The 22,076-nt window shown below is 51.4% G+C and overlaps 1 protein-coding gene across 1 annotated transcript; it reads right to left on the bottom strand.

Annotated features, from left to right (window-relative positions):
- Positions 1–3,274: 3,274 nt before the first annotated feature.
- Positions 3,275–18,553, bottom strand: Vash1 (vasohibin 1). Its single transcript, XM_028771865.1, has 7 exons — positions 17,479–18,553; positions 12,438–12,526; positions 11,208–11,264; positions 9,953–10,027; positions 8,947–9,328; positions 7,566–7,678; positions 3,275–6,709 (listed from the first exon to the last, which is right to left on the bottom strand). Exons 1-7 carry the CDS (start codon positions 17,800–17,802, stop codon positions 6,637–6,639), a joined length of 1,113 nt encoding a protein of 370 aa, XP_028627698.1. The 5' UTR covers positions 17,803–18,553; the 3' UTR covers positions 3,275–6,636.
- Between the last annotated feature and the right edge of the window lie 3,523 nt (positions 18,554–22,076).

Below are 22,076 nucleotides of genomic sequence, written 5' to 3' on the forward strand. Positions count from 1 at the left end.
TGAAGGTATGGTTTTCTGCCTTACCTCAACAAATTGCCAGCCCCATACTCAATCTCCAGTTGCCATCTCTCCAGAGGCCTGGTGTTATTTGAAACTACCTGGAGCTGCTGGTGTACTCTTTATTAAAGTCCACTGACTAAGGAGAAAGCATATCTAGGGAGAGAGTAGGATTGAGGAGCCTTACCTTGGCCAGCCTGGTTGTTGACTAGGTAAATCAGTTAATCCCTCTGCCTTTGAGTTTGTATCCTTTGGCGAAAGGAAGCTGAAGAAGTACTTCTGAGGGCTTTTTAGGTCTGTATTGCTTGTGCCATGGCAAGGAAAGGATGCTGAATGTCAAAAACTTGTGGTAGGAGATTGAACCCAATGGTTGTCCCCAGAAAGGTGGGATGACTTGCCCTGTGGGCTGGGATGTATCTGAAAGCTCCAAGCTTTTGAGTTCTAGTACTTTCCTTGCATGGAGGATCCCCCAGTGCCTCGCCTCAGTCACCAAACACTCAGAATTTTGGTTAATAGTTCATGCAGCGCTTCTGTGTGTGTGCACGCGTGCTCACGTGCGTGCACATGGCAATCAGTGATCAACTGTGGTCATTCCTCAGGATCCATTCAGCTTGTTTTTTTGAGTTTTCTAAGCTCATCGGCTTAGAACTGATAAAGCAATCCAGCCTGGCTGACCAGTGAGCTGCAGGGATCCACCTCTCTGCTGTCCCACTGCTGGGATTACAAGTATGAGCCACCATGTCCAGTTTTACGTTGGTTCCAAGGATCCAACACAGGTCCTCGTGCTTGTACAGCAAACACTTTTCTGAGCGATTTCCCGCTCCCACTTCAGGGAAAAGAAACAGCACAGCTAGGAGGCAGTAGGGGTGTGGTCTCCACAGCCTCCTGCAGCAGAGGAAGCAGAGACCCAGCCTAGAATTGTGAATCTTCACTTTATCTCTTGCTAGCCTATGCTTCTCAGACATAACCTTTCCAGAGGAACAGGGGAGCCAGGCATTGTAGGTTACCTATCGTGGGTCAGCGTCTGAGAGTTAAGCTCAGAAATAGCTTTTAGCTGGAGACCAGAAAAGGCTACTATCAACCAGCTTTGTTTGCTTTTTCTTTCTAGTTCCTATGCTGGTATGTAGTGACTCATTCGAGAATTGGGTTTTAGTGTGTTAAGTAATGCATGATGCAGTTTCTCTTTTCCCAAGGTATGACATAGGCCCATCTCTGGCTACTACCAGGAAGGAGCTGTCTGGGACCCAGTACTCCCCTCCCCCAACAGCTTGGTGCATGCACTCTTGCCTGTCCTTTAATTGTTGAAGACAAGGGCCATCTAGAAAGCCTGGTGGTGGTGCAGATCAGCTCATCCTGGGGCAGAAAAATGTGAATTCTATGTGTCTTGCAGAGAAGTTGGCCCTTCTGTACTGTCTCCAGTCCCTATGACCTACTGAGCCCAGAAGAAAATGACTACTTCAATGCTATTACACCTAAATTCTTGGACATTTTGTTTCCCATTAACAAATTCTCACTGGCTAGGGATTGGAAAGAGTTGTCTCGTGAGCTGGCTCAAAGTGTTGACCTGTCTGCTCCACTTGGCAGGCCTTGACAGCTGCTTCTCCACCCCACCTTGGCAAATACTAAGTGTTGCCAGGCAACCTGCATCTGGGTCAATCTTAGTCCTTGGTATGACAATTGCTTCCCATTGCCACTGCCCTCCACAGCAGCAGTCAAAATGCTAGGTCCTGGCAGATGGGGAGGAGGAGTTAGTCCATCAGTCTCTTTAGGGCTTTTGGGAAAAGTCAGTTTAGTCATATGCCTAAATGAGATAGGGCCAGGCTATGTGCCTGGGAGAACCTGGGCAGCAGAGAATAAAGTAACTGCTTTCCCCCAGGAAACTGGGTTCTGGGCAGCCCAGAGGTCAGCAGCAACATATCTGCATTCTATGGAACTGGCTTAGCATGACCATGATGGCCTAGGCTCACCCTAGGCCATCCCTATCCCTCAGTTCATGAGCAGTTGGCCCAGTGTGGGTCTGTACCGTTGGGACTTCCTACCAAGTTCTCTGATGTGTTTCACTGTAACTGGAATTAGATGTTTAAACAGCATGTCGCCATGGAATACCATGCATTCACCATATTCACAAATTCTGATTACCTTTGCGTAAATGTGTGTGTTTAAAAGAAAAATCTGGGGGTATAGTTTAGCTGGCAACAAAACTGTCTCTAAGTGTATATAGTTCAAGCTACTCCCCGATACTAACAGATGGCTCTTCTCTGTAGCTGCCATGCTTACTCTAACCACTGCAAATGACAGAGGCTTTCTGTGCTACACTGTTCTAACTAGGACTTGGTGGGTTTTGGCTGGTCTGTGACATAGCCCCCTCTCTTAAGACTTGAGTTTTACTCTTAAGCCCAAGGAGAGACATGTGAGGAATGATTTTTGCTGACAAATGCTGTGGGCTCTAAGAGATAATTCTTGTGTGTGTTGGTTTGGTTTTCAGTGTGGCTCTTTCCTTAGTGTCGGTGGCTAAGAGGTCTAGAGCCAAAGGACAAAGTGGTGGGGCCAAAGGTTTCCTCAGAGCTGTGGATGGCCAACTGATGAGAAGGAACTTCAGATCTTGGTTGCTGTGGTTTCCTGAAATGAACTGTCTTTCTCCTTTATCCTGATTTACTGTGGAGAGCTATGGCCTGGCTATATCCTGGGAGCTGGGTGAGGAAGAGGCACCTCACAGCAGGCTGGGAAACATGATCCCAGATTAGGGATAGGAGGAGCTAAACAGCTTTGACCCGCTGAGAGTCAGAATCCAGGGCCCTGAGGCTTCCTGTTCCCCACAGTTTGGTTCTCCTATCTATTTGGGAGCTTGGCTTCTTCCTGCAGCCAGAGTGGCTGATGAGAGTGGGAATGGGCCTGGGCTGCAGCACCCAAAGGAGAGCATACAAGGTTTCACGTGATTTCTGCTAGCCCATATGATGGGAGCCGGGAGACTTTATTCATTTCAGGGGAAGGTGAGAAAAGAATGAGACAAAGTGTGCACTGAAAGGCAGGGATAATACTGACACAAGGACAGAATGGTGGCACCAGGGACAACACAAGAGCCCAACAAAGCACAGGGGATGGGCGGTCCGTCATCACTGGCCCAGGGGTCAAGTGTACCCAGATTTCTTTTCAGACTTAACAAGGAAGCTTGGGACCCCAAAGCACCGAACTGGAGTGAGAGGGTCCTAGCACAGGACTTGCAGCTAGTATGGTGGCAGCCCCCCACCCCCACCCCCCCGGCTGGAGATGCTGGGGAAGGGTGCAGTACCCGGTTGGATGAATCCTTAACTCCCACCTACACTCCCTCAAAGGATATCATGACCCTTTACCCTTCTAGCTTGTTGGTCCCCACCTGCACATCCTTGCACCTGAACACCACAGACAGCATGTCAGGGTGGGGCGGTGATGTGTAAAGCCCTAACTCATTCCAGGCAGGAAAGCCAGGGGTTATACATGTACAGACCTCAGGGCACAAAGCTTGCACAGCTATCATTAGACCTATTTCCCTGAGCCAGGACATCTTCCCAGGTGGAAAGGGGTCAGGGCATGGTATGACTGGACTAACATCAGCCACGGTCAATTTCCTGAGTCTGCTCCCCAGTACCCAGTCTCTAGGCTTCATCATCAAGTCTAGGGCCAGCAGGCCGCTGCTCTGCCCACTTGGCCATGCCCACTAAGGATGGGTGACTAGCATGAGGGGCCAGGGGAGCATGGAAATGTGAGGCTATGGAGGAGAAAGGACTGGCAGGTAGCTGGATGGAGAGGACGGTTCTCTGACCCAATACCAAGCACAAGGAACCTCTGTCCATGCCACCTCCACCAACCGGCCTCCTCTGACCTCACCTTGACCCTCTTCAGCCAACAACCCCTGAGAGTGGGGTAGAAAAGCTGAAAGGCAGGCCTGAGTCAGGAGGTCTGGAGACACCTGCCAGATCCCTGTCTCTTTACAGGAAGTGAGATGAGGTGATGTCATGGATGGTGACTAAGGCCTCAAAGTCCCTGCCTCTGCCTCCCTGGAAACCAGACAGCCAGGCCAGCCCCAGAGAGCACAGCCTGGGTAAATGGCCACAGAGGGAAGGGTGGCTTGCTACATATGAGGAAGAATAGAAAATAAAAATAAAAAAGCACCACTGTGGCCTATGGCAGCCTATGACAGTCTCCACAGGCTGGAGGCCCTTAGCTTGGGAGAGGTGAACAGCAGGGGTGTGTGCACACCCTGGCCATCAGCTGCTCCCTCATATCCTGAACAAGTCAGGGCTCGACCTGCTGCTTTCTTTCCTGGGCCTCAGAGCTCCCGTGCTAAGGCTCTGGGACCTGGAGCTGTTCTCCAAATACACCTGACTCCAGTTTTCCTCTCACCTCTCTCTCCCATATTTTGTCATATTTTGAAGTTCCCAGAGAACATAAAAAAGGCTGCCTTCCCAAGGATAAGCAGCCGCATTCAGATCCAAAAAAGATCTTGTCCAGTCTTGCACCTCTCAAGGTAGGCATGGGAGCTACTGGGACTAGCATCCCTGCTCCCTGAACTCTGAGATGGATCAAATAGTGTCATGTCCCTTTCATGGGTCTGGCTAGGGGTGTAGCCTAGGAGAAAGCTATGCACTTTCCAAGGGGCCCCTGACCCCAGGAGGAACCAGGCAAGACAAGGGACTAAACAGCCAGCCTCCCATGGTTCCTGTGCTGGGCCCCAGTGGGCCTGGCTCTGGGACCAGAGCTATTGGTATGATAAGCAGCCACACGTGCCACCAGCAAGGGCATCCTTTCTCCTCCTCCTCCCCATCATTCTAGCTACTATCCATTTCTGGGCAGGGAAGAGTTTCACCATTCTATCTCACTCTACCCAACAAGCACAAACATGGCCTCTGCCTGCAGGATGGGGCCAGGAGGGAAAACACAGGAAGTGGTCCTTTCTGCTGTTGGGAAACTTTAAACTGTCACATTTTCCACCCACAGTGCAGCAGGAGTCACTCTTTACCCCAGACATTGTAGACTGGTACTCTCTCAGCTATGGTGATCGTTTCTTGAACTGATTAAACTTTTAAAAATTACAATTCATATATTAATTTAGAGCCCTGCCCCCCCCCCAAAAAAAAAGGAAAAAAAAAAGGAAGAAAAAAAGTCAATACCCTTCAGGGCCTGCACTGTGGGACAATACAGTGGCAGCATCCGATTTTAATGGGAAAAGCTCTCTTTGGTGGGACACAGTCCCCACCCAGCCCTCTTCTTTGTCACCTGCTGGCCCTGTAGGCATTTGACTCTCTACGTCTCTAACACTTTTCCAATCCAGCCCTCAGTCCTCTGCAGCTTTATGGGCAGCTGCTCAGGCTGACTCCACCTCTCAGTAAAGCCCCTTAACGGGTCACCTCATCCAGCTGCCCTCTGTCACTTGAAGCCTCCAGCAACTTGACAAGTGCCACCTGTGCTGCAGGGAACTCGGTTCTCACAGTTCCCATGCAGCCCCATCCTGAACTGCCTCCCTCAGCCCTTCTCACTTACACTCCCAACTCAAGGGCTGGCTCTCCTCCACCAGCCCAGACAACCACTCTCCACACCTAACTTTCCTACCAGGGATCTTGTGCCCCAGGTCCAGGGACAGACAACTCCTATTGCCTGGGCTCCCCCGTCAGTGTCCCAAGGAGCTGCTAAAACTGGCTGCTACTCCAAGCCTAAGCAGGCAGCTAAGGCAGGGAAGGCGCCCTGGGGGATAGGCAGCCGGTCTGGTCCTGTTTCTCCAGCAAGTGCTGAGATTATAAGAGGAGAGAAGAGCCCACTCCTACACAACTAGAGAGCTCCACTCAACTACCCCATGCCCAGCCAGTTTCTTAAGGTCATGGTGTCCCCAGTACAAGTCTGAGTAATCTACAAAGCCCAGCCCTTCTGCAAGCAATAGTCACTGGATAGATGTGCTAGGGACCAGAACTCTTCCTGCTACGGTCCTCTCCTGGTTCTCCTGTAGCCTAATCCCAAACTGGCCATGGTGAAGATGTAGAGGGGTATTGGGAGGGTGGGGCACAGTGCTGTCTAAAAGGCTCTCCTGGGCCATAGGCGTCCACCTTAGGCAGATGTGGCTTCTGCCAAGTTCCTGATTTGAAAAATAAATCGACCTTTCTCAGGAGAACTCCGCCTACCCTGTTTCCCTTTTCCTGGGTCATAATTCTGCCAGGACAGGCCCAGCTTGAAAAAATATCTCCATTCCTACACCACCTCACCCTCACCCTACTGACAGCCGAGGCTCACCAACCCTGATCACTGTTGAGAGGAGCACCACAGAACCAGGCAGCCCTCCTCCCCAAGCCACGCAGTGCTCAGAGAGAGAAAGAGAGAGAGGAGCAGACCCTGACAGCTACCAACATGTCCATTTGTCTTTCCCTTCATACCTTATACTTCAGTTGTAGAGCTAAAACTCCAAATAAAATACTAACTGCTTCTTGACCCACAATTAGGGGCTTGGCTTCATGGGAGGGGAGGTCACCTGGGGCTGAATGGCAAGACATCCTTCTTGCCTCCCACCCCAAGCCTGCCCCATCACCAGCCCCTGCCTGAATGAAGTAGGTTCTTTCGTGCAGGTGGGTCTCGGCCTCCAGAAGCAGAGGAGGCCTGGGGATGCTGGCATCTGCCTCACACCCGGATCTGGTACCCACTGAGGTCTGGCATGGCTTTCGGCTCTGCAGGCTTCTTCTCCCCTGAAGGCCTGCAGGAAGAAAAGCAGAAGGTTCAGAAGAGGAGCCAGTGGTTACTAGGGAAATAGAGAAAGGGAAGGGGAAGGAAGGGAGAGCTGTCCCACTGGCTTCCCCCCTCTAAGGGGCCCTTACAGCTACAGCAGAGGGTGTGGGGAGTGTTTGTGGAACCAGGAGCCAGCCTAAAGATCCTAGATGATCGGTCCCCTGCGGTCACACAGCCTCCTGCTTTCTGATGATGGTTACTAGACTGACATAGCTTGTGGGTAACAGCTTCAAGTACAACCTGGAACTGGCTCCCTACAAAAGCCTCCTAGATCAAAGGTAGGGGCAATGAGTATTTCAGCACTAGAGTCTGCTCAGTGCCCCCTCGCTTCACAGCACAGTTATAATTAAAGCCAGAATAATATGTAGGAGAGGAAGGGAGGCAGAGCGAGAGGCCGGATATTTAAATAGCAAATCTAGCCATTTGAACACAGACACAAATCCAGACCCTAGGAGACAAACATTGTGTTCAAAGCCTTCAGTCCTGGCTGCACAGCCTCTGGTCATATACGGAGGCCTTTTAACAAACTTTAAGAGAGCTCAGGGCCTTGTGGGAGCCCTACTGGGTCCTTCCTTCCTCCTCAGTCCATTCTGCTGTCTGCCTCAGACCTTCTGTCTTCAAACTTTCTGGTCAGGCCCAGAGCATCCAGACCCAGCTAAGGGGCCTTTTCTTTAGGGGAATAGCACCAAACTGCCGTTAGGCTGCCAACACATAAACACCCGGACCCATTGTCCCAAGTGACTTCTCAAAGAGCAAAGGATGGGGAGGAGAAAGGAGGAGTGAAGAAGGGAAAGGGAAAGATTTTGTTTGGTCTCCTTCCTCACCGTCTCTCACTGCGGCTGTTCCTGCGATGGGGGCTGGACTGGGCCCTCTGTGGGGAGGAAACATCCTTCTTCCGGTCCTTGGTGGGAGAAGGAGGGCCTGTCCCCTTGCCAATCTGGATAGGGAGGAAGAAAGAAAAGGATGTTCTGAGCTGCCGCACAGCCCACTCTGTCCTGCTAGGAGCCACGGTTCCTGGAAGCCATCATCCCTATGCAGCCTGTACTCCAAGCCTCAGGTGGCCTTTACCCCATCTCTGGGTCATCCCTGGCCCTAAAGCCACTGGGGCAGCAAATCCTCAGTAGGACTGTCCACTCCCTGAAGGTCCCAAACATACGTGTGGGAGGCATCACTGTGCTGTCATAGGACTGGAAAACACCTTGGTAGGAAAACTTTTTACAACATGAGGAGTCCAGCGCTGAGCTGTCTGGAAATCAACAGCACTCAAGAGAGGGATCCATAAGCTCCATCTTTATCTACAACTTGGAGCTGCCTGGAAAACACTACCACGCTCTCAACAGTGAGAGCTGGGGGAGTGGGGGTGGGCGGGCCCCCTGCAGGCTTACCAACCAAGTTGGGGGAAGGGAGTGGCCCAGGCACAGAGGGTCAGCCCCTCTGTAATACAGGCCTATGACAGGTTCTACCTTAGGGGAAAGCAATGCTAACTGTAGCGTTTTGGAGGAGCAGGTCACAGTGCAGTAGGGCTGAATAATACAGAGGGGCTGACCCTTCTGGGGAGAGCCCTGGCAGGCCCTAGGAAAGGTATGTCCAGTCTAGGAAGACTGACAGCCCCCTCACCAATTCTGTCTACTAGAAGCCCATGGGAGGGAACTCCTTGGGATCTGAGTCTACTGTTCTTGGTCCGTGAGAATCCTCCAACTCTGAGTTGTGGAAGAGAAGAGGAGGGTCCACCACCCTCAGTGTCTTCCCCATAGGTGAACCTTCCTGTTTCTGCTGATTTCCTCCTGGTCCTTTACTGCCAGCAGGGAGCTTAGGGGCTCAGGAGTCGAGATGGACAGGAGACGTGGGGGCTGCTCACTACCCCATCCTACCCCACTCTCAGACAGGCTGGGTGTCTGCTTCTTCCATTCAAAGCACCCAGGCCTAGAGTACCATGTCGCCATCCCTCCCATGTCCAACTGCACAGACCTATGACTGCAAACCCAGCTCACTCCTTTCCTACTTCTACAGTAGTACTTGCTCTGCCCCCTTGAAGGGATTTTAGCAACAGAACTGAGTAATGCCCAATCCTGAGTTCAAGTAGATACTGCATCTTCAGGCAATCCCTACTGGTCAGGACAACTGGGTAAGAAAGGCATGGAGGGGATCCTGTGAGGAAGCAGCAGTCGATTGGCACTGGCCCCGTGGACCACTGCTGATGCTAACCTTGAGACGCATGTCTCGGGCATGACGCTCCAGCTCCTTGCGGAAGTCTTCCCGCCCCAGCCTCTCCACATCCAGCACTGAGTGCTTCCACTCGATCTGTTCCACACTGTGGGGGTCGTGGGAGACACACTGACCCAGCTTTACCTTCTTCAGCACATGCCAGCAGCGGCCATAGGCTGCTTCGTAGTCCAGCACGAGCTCACTGAGCGTGCGGAAGGCTGGGGGTTTGTACATCAGGTCTTCCCTTCGGCTCATGCCCAGGGCTCCGTAGCGGCCCCCAAAGTTCACCCCCAGCACAATGTGGCGGAAGTAGTTCCCTGAGAAATAGGTCTTGAAGCTGATGGGGAAGCGTTCCAGGGTGGGCATGCTGTTGGTGAGGTAACTGGTTAATCAAAGTGCTAAGGAAAGGGTTAGGTCAGGATGGCTATGTGTGCCGAAGAGCCCCTTCAGAAGACAAACTGACCATATATACCTGTCTGCTCCCCAGCCCTGACTGGGATCCTGCAGAGGATCACTTCTCCTGGGCGCCTGTCAAGTCTTCCTAGGTGCCCCTTTGCCCTTGCAGGGCTGGCTGAGAAACCGTGTGCATCTTTTTAGGTAGTTCTGCTTCCAAAACCCCATCTGTCATCTCTATAAATCAGCACTATCTGGCGTGCCAACACTGGGCCTCTATGCAGCTTTTCCCAGAGTGTTTCTTAGAAATGACACAACAGCCAGGTTATAACACTGTACCCAGGGTTGGAGTTCCAAAAACAGGGTCACCTTGACCATGGGACTCAAAACAAGCTATCCAGCCAGCCTGGGAAGGTAGCAAGAAGAGGCACGGAGAGGAAGACCTCTCCAAGGAAACTCCATTTTACAGAGCCTCCTCCACCTTGGGAGGCTACACCAAGCTGAGAGTCAATAGATGTTTGCACAGGAAGCCCTTAGGATCCTTCCATTACACAGCAACCAGCCAAGGCCGGGCCAGTCTGAGCCAGTCTCTCCCAGGCTTAAGGAAGGATACATTCCCAGGATCACAGCTTCCAGGCATTTGATTGGCAGAGCCTCTTTGGTCATTTCCTTGGCCAGGTCCATCAGCCTATGAGAAAGGGAGGCGGAGCTGTGTGGAGACTGTCTCCAACCCTCTCAGGCCCTATTTGGTGATGAGCCAAAAAGATTAGGACAGAGACTTGCCTTCAGGCTGCCTCCCCCAGGCCTGGTGTTTCCTTCCCTCTCCTAAGTCTGAAGGGGGGGGGGGTTAAGGAGGCAAGCACTGGGGCCTACTGTTTGTCCTTCTTTCCTTTACTTCCTCTTTCCTGGCCTGGCTGCTGCTCAAAGACTGGGGAAGGGGAGCCTGAATGGAGCTGGGATCTGAGGAGTTCATGCCTTCTCCCATGGCAGTAGGGCTTGGGAGGGGAGAAACTTAGCATTGATGGGGTCCCTTCCTGAGCACAGCGGATACGCCTCAACTAGCCAAAGCGGCCCAAAGAGCGTGCCAACGATGGAAAATACTCTCTGTAGCCTGGATGTAGGATCCCAGGCCGACAGCTGTCACTCGGCTTGCCTGCCTACCCCTGAACTTGGAATTTAGGCTGTATCAGAATAGCCTATCCTCCAGGTCTAGGGACTCAGGCTAGCCTCTGCTTTGTCTGGGTCACCTGCATCCTACCAGAGGATGGACTGGGGCATCAGCACACAGCAGCAACTGAAGGACAGGAGCAAAGCCCGGAATTAGAGAATGTGGTTCCACCCAAGGGCTCCAAGAGGGGGCCAATTAATTAAACAGATAAGCAACTCAGGATATTTCCCCACGATTAAGTAAATAAGCATCTTGTCTCCAACAAGAGATTCAGTTCAAGTCTGCATGCTGAGTCATGACGGACTACGGGGGGGGGGGGGGTGAGAGGAACAGTTTTCTTTCTTGTAGGTACCATATAATGCAGAGCACACGGGAGGCTTCAAGGGAAGAAAACGGGAAATGGTCTTCCCTGCTCCCTCCCACATCCCACAAGCTGGGGGAGGGGGGGGGGCTTTGGGTGGGTCTAGGGCTGTGGGTGGGGCTAGGGGCTACCCTAAGGGCTCAACTGTGCTTCCTTTATGAGCCTTGGGTGGCTGGCTATCTCATTGGGATTTCCTTCCTTAGGGCCCCAGGGTAGCACCCTGCCCCCATCCCATAGTTGGCTTTTCTCAGGAAAGTCCCTGCCAACCCCTTAAGCTGTCACTAGAACACAAACCACAGAGGTTCCCTAGGGGAGTAAACCCAGTGGCTTTGTACTTACCCTGTCAGAGGTCTGCTCTTCTTAATTTCAAAGAACTGTGTCCCTGTGTGATTGTACCTGGGGGCAGTGGTTAAGGACTTCCTGGCGTGGTCTGGAAGGCTGTAGACACCATTACCTCAGCTGCCATCCCAGACCCTAGGATGGCTACAGAAGCCCCAGGAGCATCTGCCACAAAGCACTCTGCAGGACACTTTGGACTTGTTCTCCAGGAAGAAGGGGAAGGTAGGGCATGGGTTTCACCTCAAGCTCATAGCCCCTCACCCTGCTCTTTGGCAAAGTCCCTTGTTCCCTCTTGGCCTGTTGTCTCAGGGAGGACACTGAGTGGGCAGCCAGCCCAGCTGTGCTGAGAAAGCTTAGCTGGGGACAGTTTCTGGCAGTGCTGGGCTTTCCAAACAACTAAGAAGGCTGGAGGGGCTACCACTACTTCCCCTGTGCCAGCTACTTTTATGTCAGTGTGATACTAGCTAGAGACATTTGGGAACAGGGAACCTCAATTGTGAAAATGCCCCCACCAGACCGGCCTGTGGTGAAGTTTCTTAATTACTGACTGATACAGGGATAGGTTCCAGCCCATTGAGTGTTGTGCCACCTCTGGGCTGGTGGTCCTGTGTCTTTAAGAAGGCAGAGTGTATGAGCCACAGGATCAAGCAAATAAGGTGGACAGGACCCAGGGCACACTCGTAGCGCTTGGGCAGAAGCTCCAGGGGCCTAGGGCAGAGACATTAGGTCTTCCAGCCATAGAAGAAAAAATGCCAAGAATTAGGAGAAAACTTTAAGGTGTAGATGTTATTTATACCTTAGAGCAGAAGATCCTGTCCCTATCCTATCCCCTCAAATCGAGCACTGTAGTGACCCTCAAAGAGCTGCTTCTATCCCTTGGCTGGGGTATGATGAATTACAGCTGACATCCCCTTTCCTCAGCAAGGTGCTTAGAAGCCCCCTTTTCTTCCTGTACACACACACACACACACACACACACACACACACACACAAACACAGTCAGACATACACAGGGACAGACACAAACACAGACACACTCTGACACACACACAGCATGGGGATGGGAAAGCTGGAGCGAGTCCAGCACTCAGACACAGCCTCAGCAGCTCCAGGAAGAGTGATGCCAGTGAAGTTGGGAGGGTGCTGGCCCTGCAGATCCCTCTCCAGGTCCCACTTGATCTTTGGGGTTGTCACTAAGTGGTGGTCACAACTCTGGACCCAAGAGGATACTGCAGTTCCCTGATGTAGCGCTGCACGGCTTCCAGGCGCTCAGGGATGGGCGTTGTCGGCTGGAAAGTAGGCACACTTGGTATGGGGATCTAGGGACAGATGGAGAAAAATCTCTGTCACATGGAGAGGCACATCCTGGAGCTTCCAGCGCCACCCCCCCCCCCAGCAGCAACACCCTGGGGAGCTTGGGGAGGCTCCTACTTCTGAGCTATTTTCCCTGGCAAGCCCTCCCTCCCAAGCCTCCTCCCAAGGCACAAGCTCAGCCATCCCTGACACCTGACTGCACTTCTAATGTAGAGCCTATGTTGACCTTGGAATTTTATGCTATTAAATAATTTTAGAAAGCACAGGAGGATCCACTGATTAAATTTAAAATATACATGAATCAATACTTAATGAGAATGTCTGTATTGCGATTAATTTGTTTGGGTTTGGGGTTCACTCTGGTCTATGGCTTGGATGTGGCAAAGGTGTTGAGACTGTTCTTGGGTTGGTAATATTGAGTGGGATCCAGATGACGGTATTAGGGAACTGGAGGTGTGCCCTTGGAGAGGAAGAAGGCAGTTCTCAGGGTTGTCATCAAAGGGGCAATACACAGCTCCCCCTTCCTCTGCCTCTTGCTTCCAGTGTGATCTTTCATGCTTTTGTCATGATCCCATCCATCGCCGTTAGACCTTACCCCAGTCTGAACCAACAGGGGCCCTTTCAGTCCTCAAGGCTGCAAGCTAAGTAGACCTCATTTCTTCATAAGTGTCCTGCCTCAGGTATTTCGTTATAGCAACAAAAACCAGACTAATACACTCTGGCTTGAGGACTAGATTACAACTGTTTTTCTCAATGTTCCATTCTACCAGGTGGTACCCTAAACTAGGGGATCTGTCCTGGACGGGTGAATATAACCTCAGCAAGGGGTGTCATCCACCTCACTGGCATGACAGGTGTGCCAGGGCTTCCAAAGCACCAACCTGAATGGTCAAGGAGTGTGGCAGTGGGACAAGGGAATTATGGGTCAAGTCATACTTCAAAATGCCCTTTCCCCACCCACTCCATCCCTGAGCAGTATGCTCCTACTCTTTCCCAGTGGGTTGCCATTTGACCCTCCAAGGGAGCTTGCCCATGCCCACCTAGCTGCAAATGTAAGGGTAGGAGTAAATAGAAGGGGTACCAGTGTCCTGGGTACGCTCAGGGTGGGGCTCTATGGAGAAGGAAGGATTCATCCTCATTAGGCCGGACCTACAGATGTTTTTAAATCAAACAATCGATTTTTAAATCGATTTTAAAAAACAACCACCATAGTTGTGGCTGGGCTCGATCAGGAAGGGAAGTAACACACGGTTATCACCACACACCTGTCTCTGGGGTGCTTTGAATGGTGGGAGACCAGGGCGGTGTCTCTAATAGATACTGCCTCACTCCATAGGGCGGAGATGCAGGAAGGAAGGGTCCTGGCTCAGAGAAGCTGTCTAGCATGTCCTTCTTCCCTCTCCTCTCGCCAGGGCCCTTTGCTTCCTGTCTAGGCAGTCTCTAGCAGCAGATACCACAGCCTGGAGAGGTTATTTCCCCTTTTACATCACTCCCATCTTCAAACCAGCACTGTCACTCACAGCCACCAGCAGGAGACAAGCTCAGGGTGGCCTTCGCTTGCCTGATCACTCTGTGCCAAATGCACACCAGAACTGTTCAGGATGGGCTGCCTGACCATCCTGGTCAAGGGTAAGCATATCCACCCAAGTCACCGTACCTTGGGTGGGGGGCATTCTCAGTGTAGCAGAGTCACTCCCTCTTGATAAGTAGATCCCAGCAACTGGAGATGTGTGACTGAACCCACCTACCTGTTCATGAGCTACTCTGGACAGGGAAGGAGCCATAGCAGAAACACTTGCCAAAGCTCAGGCAGAGAGATTTGGGAACAGACTCAAGCCAGGAACGGGGGTACCCACAAAAGCATCATGGATCCCTGCCGCACAAAGGGCCTGGCAAGAAGGCCAGCGTGGAAGAAGAGTCAGAACTGACGAGGATCCTATGATCCTTGGAGACCACATTACCAGGAGCAAAGCCTGGTCCAAGCACCAGACAGTCCAGGGTTCTAGGACAACCCTACAGGAAGACTTAGTGATGAACACAGCAGACAGAACCAGCCATGCTACGGAATCCAGCCCTATGGTTTCAGGGGAACTCCTGAACAGTGGTACCTCAGATGTCTCACAGGGGAATGAGCCTCACTCATGAAAGGGCAGTAATGGAACCCATCTTGGCGAGCATCATTGAGCTCTTGCAAGCAATGCTTCAGAACACTGTCCAACACCTGGCTACTGATATGTGCCAAAGACTGTTGGGCACACACTGCCCCAGGCTATCTGGCCCTCTAGAGATGCCTGGGTTCCCATCTGCAAGTGCTCAATGGTCAAAGCCACAGCTAGGCCTACAGCAGCCAGGTTTAAGTAAATGGTTGGTGGGCTTTCAAAGGGGACAGCAGCTGGAAATGACAAGGAGATATTCTTATGCAAGAGCATAGCCTGCTGCTGGCTTCTGGATCCTTGTAGAAACTGTTATGCTTGACATTGCTCTTGAAGTCTGCAAGTACCCATGGCTTGCTGCATGCCTACTCTGTGCACCACTGAGGATCTATTAGATGCTCACCTAATGAGGTGTTACACGCTTCCCACCATCAGTTCATCTCAATATCCCCATGAAAGGGGCATTGCCGCTGATCCACTGACAGCTGGGGCTGCCGAGGGGCAAGGACACAGCCTCTTCTTATTAGTTACAAGATAGCAAGGGTGAGTGAACATGATGGCTCCCCCACCAGGGCATGGCTTTGACTGCACTGCTCTGCTGTTGTGGATCCAGCTTCCAGCAGAGACCTAGCCTGTAAAACTCAGGGAAGGTGGGTGGGGTCTCTGAGAAGCTGTAGCAAAGTAGGGGAGGGGGAAACACATCCCAACCCCTCCTGGCAGCTGCCATACTCCCGCTGTTCCCATTTCTCTTCCTTTCCTGTTAAGATGCCACATTACGGATCACTGTGTGAGAAACCTAATGTTAATGGTTAGCTCAGGCAGTCTGTTAGGACATTGTGTATCCTAAGAAACCCTTCCAAGGGCCCATCATGGGACAGTGTGACCCTCTGCAGCAGGCCACACGGGACAGGTCAGGGTCAGGCCTTTCTGCAGCTCCCAGTATGACACCCGATATTGCTGCTCTTCTACAAAGCTTCTAGGACTCCTTCATTTCTCCTGCATCCTAAGGGTTCCCTGAGTCAAAGTAACAGTTGAACGTCAGGCTTCCTCACTTCCCACACCAGAGACACATTCCCAAAGACTTAAAGATGAGGTTTCAAAATGTCCAAAATACCTCTCATAAAATTCCACGCCCCCCCCCCATACTCCTGTCTCCATACTTTCTTCCCCAACAAACAGCTTCATTGGTTCAAACAGGTCCTTTCCTAACATGAGGCCTGAAGACGACATTAGTGACAATCACTATCGAAGACACTGATGGCCCAACACCTCCAAAGCACTGACCATTGTGTCACCTTCCTGTGTATGTATGGCCCAATTCAGACAGAACCAAGAGAGCCAGACAGTGTGGAGCATGACTCTGGCCTCATCAGTCAGATGCTCTGAATGGCATCTCATCTCTCTCCTCGAAACAATCCCCGTCTGCAGTTTGACGTTTAACATAGTTTCTCAGTTCACCCTCTGCACTACTAGCCCACTTTACCGATAAGAAAGCTGTTAACTCAAGCAGTCTGGGTTGGGGGGGGGGGAATGCCTTGAGCTCACACGGGCAGGTAGGTGATCCAAAACAATACCCCAAACCCACGATGTCATACTTTCTTGTTTAGCTATCTGTCCCAAGGTCAAAAATAAAAGCTGAATCCCCGAATTTGTGTTTTAGAATGTTCTGCACAGTGTCCGTTTTAAGGATAAGACTGTGGAAACAATGTCCAGCTTCAGATTAGCCAAATAAGTGAGAAGATGGTGATGTAACTGTTCAAAATCAGTCTAGCTTATTCCCCTGGGGACATTAGGCAGCAGCTCAACCTCTGACCTCAGATTATCTTTTCCCAAAAACATTTTTTTTTTCCTGATGGTTCTACCAAGAGAAAAACAGGCTTGGTTTCTGTGTATCAGTAATTTATTCTCCCTCTCTTCCTTCAGGACTAACCCTTAGGCTTTGGCTTCTGACCAGTGGCCTCGGTACTTGGAACAGTGCTTTCTCAGATTGAACCATAAACATTAAACTAATTCATTCTCATTCTCTCTCTCTCTCTCTCTCTCTCTCTCTCTCTCTCTCTCTCTCTCTCCTGTGCCTGCACATTTTTATTAGTATAGCACTGCCCAGTACAGCACATCCCAAATGTCCTTTCATTTAGCAAACACACATAAGTGTCCACCCCACCCTGTGCCAGGCACACAGGAGACCTCAAGAAGACAAAGATGAATGAGACAGAGGCTCTCCTTACTCAGCAGCCCTACAGAGGCACTGCTGTGGTGGAGGAATTCCAATTCATGCAGGAGAACATTTAACTTATCTTTTCCCCACAGGGTCACTGCGAATGCCACTGAATCTGGTGCTCATCAGAGTTGAGCAAATGGAACCCCAAGACCTGACGTGGGACCCCCAACTCTGCTATTTCTCACATACTTTTTGAGTTTCTCATCTTAAATGGGGAAACCAAACTGCACTTCCTTTGGAATGCTGTTGGTCAAACTCAGTATATAATATAGGAAAGTCCTGCACTCTCCCGGCATTTAACCTCATAGTAATCTGTCTTCTCCAAGCTACACCAGTTCTCCAGTTCATTTGTAGTCCTGCTCAGGAAGCCATGGGGGAGGGCCTCCTAGAGATAGGAGACCGAGCCTCCATCAGATGACTCCAAAAGCACTGGAAAGAAACTTCTGGACAGGTGGCACCTACCTATACCACAACAATGGTCCTTCTACTTCATTCATCAACAACATGATTCGTGTGGTTTACTTTCTTAGCTCCAAGGTCAATAAAACCCATCTTCATTGTGCCTGGTCTGTTCATGTCTTACCTTGGGCAGGTCGGTGGCCCCACGGATCCGCAGGGCCACTTTCTCTCCATCTGGGTGGATCTTGGCCACATGTTTCCACATCCTTTCCCAGGTGGCCTCGTCCACTGGCAGTCCACCTCGGTTGATGAAAAAAGGGACACCTCCATCTCGTAGGTCCTCTTCCCCTTCCTCTTCGGGTTCCTCGTCTCTCTGTGCTGAGGCCCCTTCGGTGGTCTCCAAACGTTTAATGCCAGAGTGGGCAGCAGCAGCAGCAGCGGTGGCGGCGGCTGCGTTCGGGGAGGCACTGCTGCTGCCACTTGGGACCACCTTCTTTCCTCCTGGCATTCCTAAATCCTCAACGGGGGTGGGAGGATGGTCAGGGAGGAGGGGGGGGAAATAAGTGCCTCACAGGAGGCCTCCCACACACCCGCTATAAAGATAACACATGGTCAAACAGTGCCTGGCACCTTTAAGAAACCAGGGCGTGGCTCCTGTACAATAAAAGACCATTTGGTAAGGACTCAGAGCATCAACCTGAAGTGATGGCCAGGTGGGTTGCCCAGGGTTGGCCTTAGAGGCCTTGTTTTGTTTGGAAAACAGGATAAAGAGAACACACCCCAACTTGGCAGCCTGTACAAATCGCCCCCATTTGGCAGCGAGAACAATGACCCACAGCAATCTAGGATGGCTGAGAGGAGAAAAGTGGGGGCCGGGGTAGGGAGACTGAGGCTAGACAGCTCAGACCTGCAGCTACACCAAAAAGGCGGGCCAAGGCACCGGTGCCCACTCCCAGTTTTGGAGAGAACAAATTCCTCTACGAAATCCTCGCTCACTCACACTGGCGCGAGCGGAGGGGGCCCGCGTGAGCTCCAAGTCTGGATCACGGGGGCCGGGGATGCAAGGGTAGAGGGGCGATGCTCGAGGTGACTTCTCTGTCGCGACCCTCCCGGTAGCTAAGACTCGAAGCTGGTGGGACGGGGAGAGGGTGCGCGCCGCCGCGCACATTCCAAGCCTGCCTCCCTCACAAAGTGGGGCTTTGTCTGGGTCTCCTAGCCCCTAGCCCCAGGGAGCAGCAGCGGAGAGGGCCGGAGAGGAAGGGCGCGGCGGGGAGGCGAGGGCTAGGGGCGCCCGGGCCCTGCGATACCCGGCCTGGCGCGGCTTAGCGGGGGCACCAGGGGCACCTGGCCCGGAACGGTCCCAGCCGAGCCAAAGCGGGGCGCGGAGCCCCAAGCTCAGCCATCGTGGAGAGCGGCTCGGGCGACGCTCGGGGACCGGGCAGAGGTCACTGAGAGGGAGGCTCCAGCCGCAGCTTCGCCGCTGGCCACCAGCTGCAGCATCAGCGGGCAAAGGATGCTGCGCTAGGGCTCCCGCGGCCAAGCCGAGCGAAGCTGGGCGTGTGGGGCGCGAGCGCAGGTCCTCAGGCTCCGCCCGCGGCGGCGGCTGGAATCGACTGACAAAGCCTGGGCGGGCACCGGTGCGTGGATCCCCGGGGAGAGCAACAGCCCGAGAAGGTGCAGCCCATCGGCCGATCGCTGCGTCCCGGCTCGGCGAAGCAGAAGCCACCGCTGCGGCCAGCAGGGTCCCCAGTCCTCCCACCGCCCACCCGGCTCGACTCAGGCCCGCGCTGCGCATGCGCTCCGTCCCCCCCTTAAAGGGCCAGCGCATTCCCACCGGGTCATCCTGCTGCCGCCACCCCCGGACACTCCCAGCTACAAGTTATTGCAGGGATGTCCTGGACGTTCTTTTGCGTCTCACCTCTCTCTTAGGGTGCTGAGAACTGCAGAGCTGCGGAGGAAGTTTACAACTTGTCACTCCTGGGGGATTCCTAGCGCGGAAGGAATTGTGGCTCGGTTGGGAATTTCCTGAAAGGACACCTCAGCTGTAGAAGCAAGAATCCTGACCTGAAGACCCGAGTTCTAGATGGCGTTCATGACTGTTTTCCTTTGGGACTTCCAGTAAATCCCTCCCCTTTGCTGGCCTCAGTTTTACCGTTGTCAACCAAGAGATCATACTGGATGAACTCAGCCCTCTGGCAGTGCTCCTTCAGGGAGGATTTGTGGAGGTTGTGTAGGAACCAAATGTAGGAATTTTAGGTCTTAGTTCAAACTTAGAATCTCACTGTCTCAGGACACATCCCGGGAGGGGCACATTCCTTAGTCGGAGGACACTTGCTAGATTAACATTCAGAGGAAGAAGGGAGAGGCTGATTAACATTCCTCAGACCACAGAGGAGGGAACCTACCTGCAGGTGAGGAAGGCCCAGAGCATGCAGAATCAAGGTGAGAGGTAATCAGGAAGCTGGGCCCTAAGCAAGGTAAACCTGGGCAAACAGGAGCCACTCATTGTCATAATCTGAGTCGCCTGGAGACTGGACCTGGGAAGGTCAGCCTTTGTGGTTGCCCTCCTGAACTCTGTAGCACCAGTTGGTCTGGAACTTGATATGTAGACCAGGCTGGTCCCAAACTCAGAGATTTTCCTGCCCCTGCCTCTGGAGTGCTGGAATTAAAGCCATGTGCCCACAGCAAGAGTAGAAAAGACCCCGGGAGACTCCTCAGGCCCTCAGCTCTTCCCTATTGGTTCCTTAAAATTCCTCACGGTGTCAGGTCTTCTTTCTGAGCTTCAGTCACAACCTTTCACCACCTTCAGTGTTGGGAACCAGGCGTGGTCAATGCTAGGGATGTTTCCAGAAGGCCAGGTTTCAGGGCCCTGAGAAAGTTAATTAGGCCTGGCTCATCCTAAACTCACTGATGTAAGAAGAGTCTGGCATGCAGACACCGCCAGAGATTAACAACTACCATCTTCTCATGGTATAAACAAGAAAGCCTGAATCTCAGGGTGGTGTTGTAGTAATTATATAAAAAACGGCCGCTAGTCATGCCGACTATCTAAGCTGCGGTGGCTCTGCCTAGCTCAGCCGCCATGTTCTATGGTCAGAGGCCACGTGCATGCCGCAGCTAGAAACACCAGCCCTGCCACCCACGAGATGCCAGCATGGGAGATGGCTCTGCCAATCTTCCACGCTGTCCCCGAAAGGCTGTTTTTTCTTTTTTCTTTTTCTTTATTAGTATTTTAAGTTAACATACAAAGTACTGCCGGGTGGTGGTGGTGCACACCTTTAATCCCAGCACTTGGGAGGCAGAACCAGGCAGATTTCTGAGTTCGAGGGTTCGAGGCTAGCCTGGTCTACAGAGTGAGCTCCAGGACAGCCAGGGCTACACAGAGAAACTCTGTCTCGAAAAAACAAAAAAACAAAAAAATAAAAAATAAAAACCATACAAAGTACTGGGTTTTATTACAGCATCCTCATACATGTGTCATTAGAGTTCTGAATTGTTTCCCTCTGCCTCTTTCCTTTCTTCCTCCAGCTAGTTTCCTCATCTGATTTCCTGTCACATGTATTCCATCACCCTCCATCCTTATCCCTTTTTTTATTAGTAACTTATTTTTAAAATGTTAATCAAAGGCTTTATAAGTTTGGTAATGCTCAATAACAAGATGCCCATACAATCAGAAGTGTAACCCAATACCCAACCTAGCTATATCAACTATCTCTGACTGGCGGAGACACTCGAACATCCCATCCACCTCCGTGTTCCCCCACCTCGTCTTCTAGCTCCTCCTCTCATTCTCCTCCTCCTCTCCTTACCCCTCCCACCTTAGCTCCTCCTACATATCACCCTTCCTACGTATTATTCCTTCCAGTGAATAAAACTGTTCTCTCAAAATACAGTTAGAGCATAATTGTACCAATTTGTATCAGTAAGGTACAAGATAGACCTAATTCCCAGTCCAACATTTTGTTGACTAACCAGAACCTCTGTCATCTCTCCTAACTAAAAGACTTAGTTCTGAATCTGGCTTTTTTCTTGGCTTTAGAATGAATGTCAGCTGAAAACCATCCTCTCAAATCTGTTTTCTCAAAGTAAATAGCATGGGTTGGCTATGAGACTGTAAGTCTTCAACCTCATCAGAAATCCAGAATGACTGAATTAACTGAAATTATGGGAAGCACAAAGCATAGCTTCTAAAACTTAGCCAATTTATAGAGACCGCTGAACATCTGGACAGTCCCTATACTTCAAAATGTTGGAGCATCCGATCTTCAGCCTTCTGGCCCAGGATCATCTGACAGACCTAGTGATGCAGAATTATTAAGGGCTGATTACTCTGTCTTGGCAGACATAATCAGTCGACTATTTCACAAGTGTGTCCTTTTCTGGACAGTAATTTGTCTGTAGATGAAAAGAGGCAATTTTTGCCTAGTGGCTGTCTCACCACAACTGGAGTAACTCCAAAGATGCTCAATTTCTTCTTAGAATCCAAGACAGGGAAGCTGTCAGGAGCAGACAGGTCTCTAATCAAAATGAACATTAATACAGAAATGTTTGTAATGTCAATTCTATGGACTTCTGATGTTTTGAAAACCAACTGTCCATGTAATGCAATCTAGACTGTTGTTTATTAACTCCTCTCAGCTATTTCTAAATATAGAAAACACCCTAACGATAAACTCAGAGCCATGCCATTGCTATAGGACATTAACTCACAGGCAACCCATCTCAAATCAGTTAAAAAAGTTAAAGAAGGACTGGGTCTAAGCCTTGTATTCCTAAATGTGT

Source organism: Grammomys surdaster, unplaced genomic scaffold (genome assembly GCF_004785775.1).
Source record: "Grammomys surdaster isolate TR1022 unplaced genomic scaffold, NIH_TR_1.0 210, whole genome shotgun sequence".
Classification (NCBI taxonomy): Eukaryota; Metazoa; Chordata; class Mammalia; order Rodentia; family Muridae; genus Grammomys; species Grammomys surdaster.

Coding starts and splice junctions, on each gene's coding strand:
- Vash1 (XM_028771865.1), bottom strand. CDS start 17,802: ATGCCAGGAGGAAAGAAGGTGGTCCCAAGTGGCAGCAGCAGTGCCTCC. Junction 12,527..17,478: donor GGGCCACCGACCTGCCCAAG/GTAAGACATGAA, acceptor ATCTGTCCCTAG/ATCCCCATACCAAGTGTGCC. Junction 11,265..12,437: donor CGCTACATCAGGGAACTGCA/GTATCCTCTTGG, acceptor CACTGCCCCCAG/GTACAATCACACAGGGACAC.